The following is a 9832-nucleotide window of genomic DNA, read 5'->3' on the forward strand; positions in this document are numbered from 1 at the left end:
CAGGGTGCTTCTAGTTACAGTGGGTTAGTCACAGTTTATTTTACTGTATTTGTGTTTGATTGTGATAAATAAATGGGGAATCTGAATCTGGCCTGTTGTCAAGAAGGTTGTCACTTACATTACAAGGAATTTGCTTTGGTGTTTGGGTGCATACAGAGAAACATAAATATAGAACAGAAAATGTACACTAAATATGTTCCTTCATTCATTCATTTTTCTGAACAACTTATCCTGTTCGGGGTCACGGGGGGCTGGAGCCTATCCCAGCTGACACTGGGCAAGAGGCGGGTACACCCAGGACAGGTCATCAGACTATTGCAGGGCTGACACATAGAGACAGACAACCATTCATCCACACATTCACACCTACGGACAATTCAAAGTCACCATCAAATAACCTGCATGTCTTTAGACTGTGGGAGAAAACTGGAGTACCTGGAGAAAATCCACGCTGACACGGGGAGAACATGCAGACTTGGCACAGGAGAGGTTTGAACCCCCCACCTTGGGTTTGAACAAGTAACCCTCTTACTGTGAGGCGACAATGCTAGTCACTGCACCACCATGCTAGCCCCAGTAAATATACATATATGTATTTAAAATATCCATCCATCCACCTAGCAAAGCACCCCAGACGTCCCTCTCCCCAGCAACACTTTCCAGGTCCTCCTGGGGGACCCCAAGGTGTTCCCAGGCCAGATGAGATACAGTATGTAATCCCTCCTGCATGTTCTGGGTCTACCCCGGGGCATTCTTCCAGTGGGACATGGTCACAACACCTCTAATGGGAGGCGCCCAGGAAGCATCCTGATCAGATGCCTGAACCACCTCAGCTGACCCCTTTCAAGGCGAAGGAGCAGCGTCTGTACTCCGAGCTCCCTCCGGATGTCTAAACTCCTTACCCTATCTCTAAGGCTCAGCCAGGAGCATTACATAGGTACCATAAAGCTTAAGTACTATGTCCCTTTGTGACTGTGACTGGTGTATTATCAAACAGTTACTTACATTAACCATTTAAAAAGTAAAGAGAGGAAACACTCTTTGGTTTAACTGCCAACAACTCAGATAGACAGAACATGACAAGGGATCCCAACACAGCTTTGTTGAAAGCAGTCACAAGTCAAAAAGATTAGGAACCACTGGTTTAACATTAAAAAATACATTACAGTTTATGATCATATTATCTGTTGTAGTTTTTTAATGTAAAATCATAATCTGAAGGTAACTAGTAAATGCCAAATAAATGTAGTGGAGTGATAAGTAGGCTACATCCCTCTAAAATGAATATAACTATGTCTTAGTGCTTACAAAAACGAATATATTTTTGTGGTTGTCGTATAGTCCTGCATTGGTCTAACAGTGTGTTCTGTAAGTTACAAGAACTCAAAAAACAAAAACAACACTTGTGACAACTTGTTAGCAGGCATTGTTCAGACTGACATAGACGCGGGGGCGAGTTCTAAGAAGTAGCCTGTTTATTGGGTTTATAATATTAGGTTTAACATTATATGAGCTACACAAGGTGCACACCTACATCTAGAGAGGGAAAACAAATCAGTGGAAGTGGAAACACCTCCACAGTATTACTGTATGTGCCTGATGGATTTGCTGTACTTATTCTGACTGGCAAGCATGTACAGCGCAACTGGACAAGATTAAAATCACGTTGCAAAATTCAAAGTTGACCAAAGTCAACATCATATAATGTATCAGGGTGCTAAAGCAAATATTAGACAGTCTAACTCCCCTAATATTTTCCACTTCTAACTTCACAGTTACCATAAAAACATAGTTACCAGCCCTGATTTGTATATTTCTCCTTTTAAACAGATGCATTTTGTATTTAGAATCATATTTCATAAAGTTCAGTGATCAAATGTATCGACATGTCCCTTACACTTTGTGCCACCATTAAAAACAAGACGTCATTTCAGTTATAAGCTTTATTATGACTGATATAATTTATCAAAGCAGACGGATACATACTGCACACAAAAAGTTATTTACAATAGGATCGCTAACTGTAAAACATGGCAACACTGTACCAGAGCATATATTCATAAATAAAAACAATGTCAATATACTGACACATTTAATCTCATGACAAAACAAGCAAGACAAGTGAAATAGTCTCTGGATATTACACATCTGGAAACATCAAAGAGCAAAAGGTGTTTTCCCTTTTCACCCGTGCATTTTAATTTGTGTCCCATCCACAATCCAGTTGTAGTGTAGTTCAGTAGAAACCAAATAATATTCAAGCCAATTGAAAGTCAATTCAGTGAATTTCAAAAGAATGCAAAGGGTTGTAAGTTTGGATGTATACAGTACCATAATCACCATGTGGAGGATTTTAAGCACATAGTTGAGAAACTGTGTGTCACGTTTCACTTTTTTTATTTAATTTCTTGTCATGGAGTCTTTTAAGCCGGCGTGCGTGACGGGGGGAGTTTGGCTAAAAAAGAGCCCATGGTGTTGAGTGCTGCATGGATGCGGAAGTGTAGCCTCGACTCCATGTGGTAGTTTTTGTAGTTCGTCCTGCAAATAAGATCACTCGTTAGCCGTTTGTATCATATGGCAGTATACTATGGAATTTTGTCAACGCATTTGTTGAGAATGTGAATGGGATAAAACCACTTACTTGGCATTTTCAATCATAGTGATGGCTGTGTTGAAGTCACCTTTCTGCTTGTGCAACAGGCCCAGCTCATACATGGTAAATGGCACCAGGTAGCTGTCGTGCTTGATGTCACTTTCACTTAAAAAAAAGAAAAAAGAATAGAAAGTTAAAGTCATTTAAGTCGGCCTATTCAGCAGTGTTCAGTGTTGCATTAACTCCTATATGGGGCACGGGTGAATGGCGGGAGTAAGTACTCCAGCTTCCTCCCACAGTCCAAAGACATGCAGGTTAATTGGTGACTCTAAATTGACTGTAGGTGTGAATGTGAGTGTGAATGGTTGTCTGTCTCTATGTGTCAGCCCTGTGATAGTCTGGCGACCTGTCCGGGATGTATCACATCCCTCGCCAAATGTCAGCTTGCACAGGCTCCAGCCCTCCACGACCCATAACAGAATAAATGGTTACAGAAAATGAATGAATGAAAATGAATGTAGAGATACTAGATTTATTATGGGTCGTATTTAAGCACAGTGTCACTTTATGATGTTTGAATATTTCTTGAGAAAGGTCCAGGTGACCGAGACATTGACACTTTTTTAATAAATTAATGCAGAGGTGACAGGTGTGTGCAGAAGGCCAGGACAGTAGAGAATGGAACATTAATAAAAACTCCTTTGACAAAGTGAAATGGGCTGAAAAGTAGAGTTAACACATTTGTGTAGAGATTATTGAATGTGAAGCAAATGAGATTCATTTTACAGTTGACCAGTGTTGAGGTCGGACATGTTACAGTTCAATGTGTCATGTATGTTTATCTGCAATCAGGGTTTTGCTGAGAGAGTGTGTTGCAAAGCCATCGAGATGACCTCACCTGGCGATGACATGATTGAAGCAGAGCTCAGCCTGGACCAGATGCCCCATATGTCTTAAACACAGGCCCTTCAGCAGCTGGATAACACACACGTCATCCATGTGATACTCCGATGGGTCTACACATTTGATAAAATACTGTTAGTTTCATGTTGCTGCTAAAAACGACATATTGATCAATGTGTGTCAAAGGTTTTGCTGTTCCTCTCACTTGGATCATCTCTGAGCTCCTCCTCTGCTTTTTCCAAAGTGGTCAAAATGCTTTTAGTCAGCTCAGGTCTTTTGCCAACTACTGTGAAACCATTCCACACGTACATCATTTCCTGTGGGAAAAAAAACCCGATGATTGTTTTCAAGCCACTACTCATTTTCGATGTTGAGTCATTAGAAAGTAGGCGTACACGTGTGCCCTCACCAAAGCAGGCACGACTAGTTTCACAGGGTTAGAAGAAGAGTATCGCTCTGCCTTGTGTGCTGCAAACTTCTCTGTGGGAATCGACTTCCCAGCAATCCTCAGTCTGAGACCCTCCACCTGCCTACAGACAAACCGTGTTTCACAGTTAATGTATGAGGATAGGAAAAGTCGTATGCACAGATAATGGTTCTCTCTTACACACCTGAATATCTCCACCACATTCTCTTTCATTCCAGTGACTTCTTCCTCTGGTAGCATGCTCAAGATGGCGGCTTTCTGGAATGTATAGGTGGCCTGTAAAAGAAGAGCAAACAGCTCAACATAAGAGGTAAAAAAAAAGCCAGTCTTACAACAGAGCAAAGGGAGAAAAAGCTATATTTATTACCTGGGACCACTTGCTCTCTTTACAGAGCAGGTCAGCATATCGATACGCCTCCTTCCAATTTTGTTCGAAGGAGTACGCCCACATCAGCTCCCAGTAACACAGGTGGTGAATCTGACGCCACTCCTGCTGTGCGGCGATGCATGCCAGGAACTTCTCCTCGGCCTGCAGAGAAACCCCAAACTCATGAGCTCTCAGTTTCCTCTGAACAAAAACTACATGAGCTGCATATGCAAAACAACTGAGCTAATTAAGGCACATCCAGTTAGACCAGCTATTATCAGTACTCACAAATGTGAAGTTTCCTTTGAGCAAAGCAATTCTTGCAATGTAAAAAAGAATGAGGGCTCCCTGTGGACAAGATGCAGAAAAAAAATAGTGTCATCTTAGCAAAGAATTAGTAAAATCTGCTATCAGTTAGAATCAGAAAAAAAATGCTCACATTTGGGAACTTTTCAATGTAGGGCTCCAGCAGAGCCTCAGACTCAGAAAGATTTGGTTCACCAGTACCTGAAGGGAGAACATGAGCAGAGTAAGACTTTTCTAACCATTACTAATCCTAATCAGGAAAGAATGCTGTTTATCCGCAAAATTTGGGGATTTAAAGTCCTGGACGTTTACCTAGAATGACTGAAATGTAGAGATGAAACATCAGCAGAGTCAGGGTGCTGAGGATCGAGCGCAAGCTGTTGCTGGCTGCGCCCTCCCTCAACTCTGACAGCCCCATTTCCTGTAAGAGAATTAGGAAATTATTATTTGATTTAACTTTTTTTTTTTAAAGATTTTTTTTTTTTTTTGGGAGGGGGCATTTTTAGCCTTTATTTGATAGGACAGACAAGCGTGAAAGGGGGAGAGAGAGAGGGAGTGACATGCAGCAAAGGGCCAGAGGCTAGAGTTGAACCCGGGATGCTGCGGCAACAGCCTTGTACATGGGGCACCTGCTCTACCACTAAGCCACCGACGCCCCAACTTTTAAAAAAATTCTGGAGAAACAGTGACAGAAAAGTGGCTGCTGGCCCCTACCCTGTCTCCTGAGAAGCCCAAAAACTCCATCAGTCTGAGGACTTGGGATGGGAGCAGTGACAGAATCTGATAATAAAAGAAGGTGAAAAGTTGGTTAGGCTTAACAGCAATACTTTGTTCATTCAGACTTTTCAGTTGCCTTTAATTTTTCAAAGTCTACAGCAGCATATCTGCGTATAAATACTGCTTCAAGAAGTGCAAAAATATGGCTATAAGGTGTGGAAAAATCCCCAATTTTCTATTGTTTTTTACAACTCTCACCAGATTAAATGATCCAATGCCCATGTTGACACCACCTCTGAAATGAATGTGTGTGCTCTTCTGTTTCTCCAAGTCTTTTGTGACACTGGCAAAGGCTTGGCAATCTCTAGATAGGAAGACAACATATTAAAAAATATACTTAAATACATTAATGCTTTTCTCTTTCCTTTTCTCAGTGTCTGGTTATGGAATCACATCCCAAGTAAAAGACCCTATTCAAGCTTCTTACTTGTAAATCTGGTAACTGTTTCGGATTTTCATCCCTCCTTTGATGAAGCCGATGATGCTCTCGTCCAGGAATGTGAGCGCTGCTTTCTGCAGCAGAACTTCAGCGTAGCACAGCTCTGCGTGCATCTCCTCTGTTAATGAGAATTAAACGTCACGTGCTGGGTGGAAACTTTTTTTTGTTGTTGTTGTTTAGAGCTGCAAAAAATTGTGTTAAACACCACAATTCACATTGACCTGTCATATCGTGGGCTGTGCCAAACTGCATTTTCTCATATTGCCACTGTGAAATTAAGCTGTAACCAGTGCCCTGGGGTAATAACAGCAATGGATGTAGATGTTTGTAGGGTTTTATGCTGCTAATACCAAACAGAACAGGATATTGGAGGTAGTCTATATCACTGAAAGATAGGTGGTTATGTATTTTTAAAATAAAAAAGTAATCTTTATATATACACATGGTGACCACACTTGCTTCTTGTGCTGTGACTCACTGGATCAGTGGCATTTATCCACATGATGACTGCCTGGTCATTTTTGGCTCTAAGTGTCATTGCTTAACTTGCGGTGAAAATTCCCTGAAGTTTCCCTTTATTGCAATTGTGTTACACAGAGTCAAGCATATGTTTATGACCTCTCCTTTTCTGCCTCCGCTGACATGTCTGCTCCTGCAGGAGCCTGCAGTCACAGAGAGATCCTTATCTTAATTAAATGTTCGCACCTTCTTATTGTCCCTCTGACACCTAAGCTCCACACCCTACAAGTTTTGGTTTGGCATCATGCTCTTTATTCCAACTACTACTGCTGAAATTACTCTCCACACCCTGTGTTCAACCTCTGTACAGAATTACGTTTTGTTTAATTCTATTGCCTCGCCTCCTTCGGGAGCCTTGTTGTCACCAAGCCGTCCTGTTCACTTCAGTTTGTTACACAACGGTTATTTTTGTGTTTACACTGTCAAAACTCAGAACCATTTCATTACGTCCAGTTCTTTGGTCACCACTCTGTTGGGGTACCAAGCACACTGATCCAATACTAAAATGTGGGGCTAGAAGCACGGCGGTCTGTCAGTTGGTCAAGAGAGAATCAATACTCTTGGTCGAACTACAGTGGCAAACTTAACATCCATTAGTCAACTATAACTACAAAAATCAAATGATGTTTTGCTGCCCTTTTATATTTACTAGTTAACAGTTAAGAGAAAAAACAATTTAATTCACAGTGATGCTCAAAGGTCGCTGCCAGGAGCTACCCCGAACTTTAAGGGTGGAATGTTTTCTTGCGTGGTACTTGATGCATGAGTTGACGCCATAAATCAATCAACACACATTAAATGTTAGTATAACTTTGACCATACATTTGTTTTTATTGGCTTTCTTGCACACATGGTTTAGTGATTACTGGATCTTCAAGCTCTTAAAAAAAAAATTGTGCTGAAAATGTCAAACAACCCCATTCCAGCGAGGTGCAGAACTTTCTCTGCATCGTCCGGGAAGAGGAAATACTGTAAGGGCTAGATGGAGCAGTAACACAGCTACTTCCATCCCATCTCCGCCTACATTTAAGAGTACTGTCTGCAATGGAAACGCAACTGGATCTACTCTAGGTACACTCCAGTTCTAAAGGTACCATAGCAAAGCCTTTGGTGGAAACACAGCCACAGAGTCTGGGAGCTTTTCACTTACCTTCTGTCAAGTTGTCAGATGGTTGTCTGTACCACAGGCTGGTTAAAGTCTCCACTATTCCAGTTTTCTTCCGAAATCTACGTTGAGGAACACAAAAACAGTTTCAACAGATAAATGAATTCTTCTGTATCAGGATGTTTTCTTCAATGTTAATGTCTAATTTTAAGAAACTGCTCCTCCATACCTTTGGCATGTCTGTAGGGACTCCCTCAGTGACGCCATGGCAGCATCCATGTCCTTTGGTTCAAAAGTCATGCCCGCCTGCATCACCAGGATGCTGCTGTAGCCCATTGCATGGTACATGCTCTGACTCTTCCTAAAGGGGACAAATTCATTTAAAAAACAAAAAACAAAATGCATATTCCAAGTATGAAATTAAAATACTTTGAGAAGCAAGCAAATGCAGAGATTGGTATTAGTGTCTGTGACTCACCATGGTTTCAAGAGAGTCAAAGCATCAGAAAACCTGTTGTTCAGAAAAAGATCAAGGGCCGTGGAGCATTCCTTAAGCGCACTCTCCAAATCCATTTCAGATGATCTGAATGAGAGATTGACATTTTAATTCAAGCCGTTACATCCCAGCAGACACACACACATCTGAGTCATGCATAAATATTTGGGAAGACGGGAATATTAAAGCCAAGAAACCTCACACCTTACTTTCTCAGTCTTGTGAGATGAAATATAAAATGTACTGATTGAAGAATGAATATGTAGTCAAATATCAGTGAGATTTGCAAGTATAAAGCACATATTTCTAGGATTATTTGTGTTTCTTTATTATATATGCCTGATTATTATTTATATCAAGTGCCAATCACTGAAATACACGAACAAATTCCTGTTAAACCTGTAAAATAAAAGACTGTGTCACTTCACTTACACTGAATCCTCAGTGACATTGTTTAGGTCCACCTAAAAAGGAGAAACAAGAGAAATATCTAACTTAAAATCAGTTTTTAAAATGGATTCTTGTGATTATTAAACTGCTAGAGAACACTAACCTGCCTGTATAATTTATTTAGCTCATAACAAACATTTCAAGTAGGGTAAAATATGATATCCCAGTCAACATGCATTGACAGAATAACAAATTTTCACTCCTCACCTGTCTTATACATGAATAATTGAATTAATTTAAAGGTAGAGGCAGACAGCTTTAAAAACAGTACAAAAAAGGCACGTTAGAAAACTCTGATTACCAAACACCTGTAGAGAATCTGCAGTTAACCTACCTGTTGCAGTGCACTGTCTTTTCCCGTCTCCATTTGATGCTGGAATTTGAGTCAAATAACAAAAAGTAACACTAAAAATCGCTGAGAGACTTGATGTATTTCCCGTTCTCTGCGGGGAAAGCGAACTTTTCACCGATCCCTTCACTTGTAATTGCACACAAAATGATAATTTGGCCTCCCGCAGTATTTATTAGGTCTGAGTCAGGAGTGGCCTGGACTTGCAGGGACGGCCCACGAATCTGTGGCTTCACGTGAAAACACATCACTGTGACACCGATATATAAAGATCATTTCTCATCTGGAGCTGACAGTCTTTGCACATTATGAGCAGACTTTACAAGAAATATTTTATCCATATTTATTAAGATAAACTCACCGACTTTATGAGTCTTGTGAGGTGAGTGGAACCAAGGAATATGTGTAGAGACCAGCAATTCAATGAACCGGATATGCGCATAAATGTTAATATCTTGTTAGAGAGGTTAAAAAATAATTTCATAGAATTAAAAATTAAACAAATTCTCCCATTAAGACGAGACGAGCTGTCAAGGCAACGCTATTATGAAAATGTTGACCAACTTCAGACAGACCAATGAGCTGCAGCTGCACAGGCAGGTAACAGACTGATGACATGACACAGGTGCGCTGAGCAACTGGGGCGCATTCGATATCAAAACTGTGTGCACCTGTTTGCTACGGTGTTCAGGTTAAATGACATGTTTCCTTGCAAAGGTGTGAAACGGTGTGCAACAGGCTTTGAGGTACTTTTTCTGTCATTTGGTGGGTGTGTCAGAGATGTTACTCAATCAGGTGAGATGTGTTTTATTTTACACTTGCTTTGGCAATGAAAACGTGTGTTTCCCATGCCAATAATACCCCTGAGCATCTAAAACAACAGGGTGCTCAATGCATCATCATTTCTGTTTAAATAAACTTTTAATTTTGGGTGAACGCAGTCCTGCATGGGGATATCTGGGGAGTCTTCAGACGCCACAAAACCCTGCCACTGAGTGGGTAACACCAAAGATGCTCTGGTAACACCAGGAAAACCTTCAAATTAAAAACAGTGTGTGCCATTTTGCTATAGTCCTCGAGTTAAACGACGTATTTTCTCCG

At 40.9% G+C, this 9832-nt stretch overlaps 1 protein-coding gene across 1 annotated transcript; it reads right to left on the reverse strand.

Annotated features, from left to right (window-relative positions):
* Positions 1–2139: 2139 nt before the first annotated feature.
* On the reverse strand, positions 2140–9235 carry LOC125885685 (tetratricopeptide repeat protein 39B-like). Its single transcript, XM_049571386.1, has 18 exons — positions 8717–9235; positions 8365–8396; positions 7915–8019; positions 7666–7797; positions 7482–7558; positions 5801–5930; positions 5572–5677; positions 5311–5376; positions 4909–5017; positions 4730–4797; positions 4579–4638; positions 4291–4452; positions 4108–4199; positions 3906–4026; positions 3702–3813; positions 3492–3609; positions 2642–2758; positions 2140–2538 (listed from the first exon to the last, which is right to left on the reverse strand). The coding sequence occupies exons 1-18, from the start codon at positions 8747–8749 to the stop codon at positions 2424–2426; spliced, it is 1755 nt and encodes a 584-aa protein (XP_049427343.1). The 5' UTR covers positions 8750–9235; the 3' UTR covers positions 2140–2423.
* Positions 9236–9832: the final 597 nt, after the last annotated feature.

Source organism: Epinephelus fuscoguttatus, linkage group LG3, assembly GCF_011397635.1.
Source record: "Epinephelus fuscoguttatus linkage group LG3, E.fuscoguttatus.final_Chr_v1".
Taxonomy (NCBI): domain Eukaryota; kingdom Metazoa; phylum Chordata; class Actinopteri; order Perciformes; family Serranidae; genus Epinephelus; species Epinephelus fuscoguttatus.

Coding starts and splice junctions, on each gene's coding strand:
- LOC125885685 (XM_049571386.1), bottom strand. CDS start 8,749: ATGGAGACGGGAAAAGACAGTGCACTGCAACAG. Junction 7,559..7,665: donor TCCCTACAGACATGCCAAAG/GTATGGAGGAGC, acceptor TCCTCAACGTAG/ATTTCGGAAGAAAACTGGAA. Junction 5,931..7,481: donor ATCTGACAACTTGACAGAAG/GTAAGTGAAAAG, acceptor TCTCATTAACAG/AGGAGATGCACGCAGAGCTG.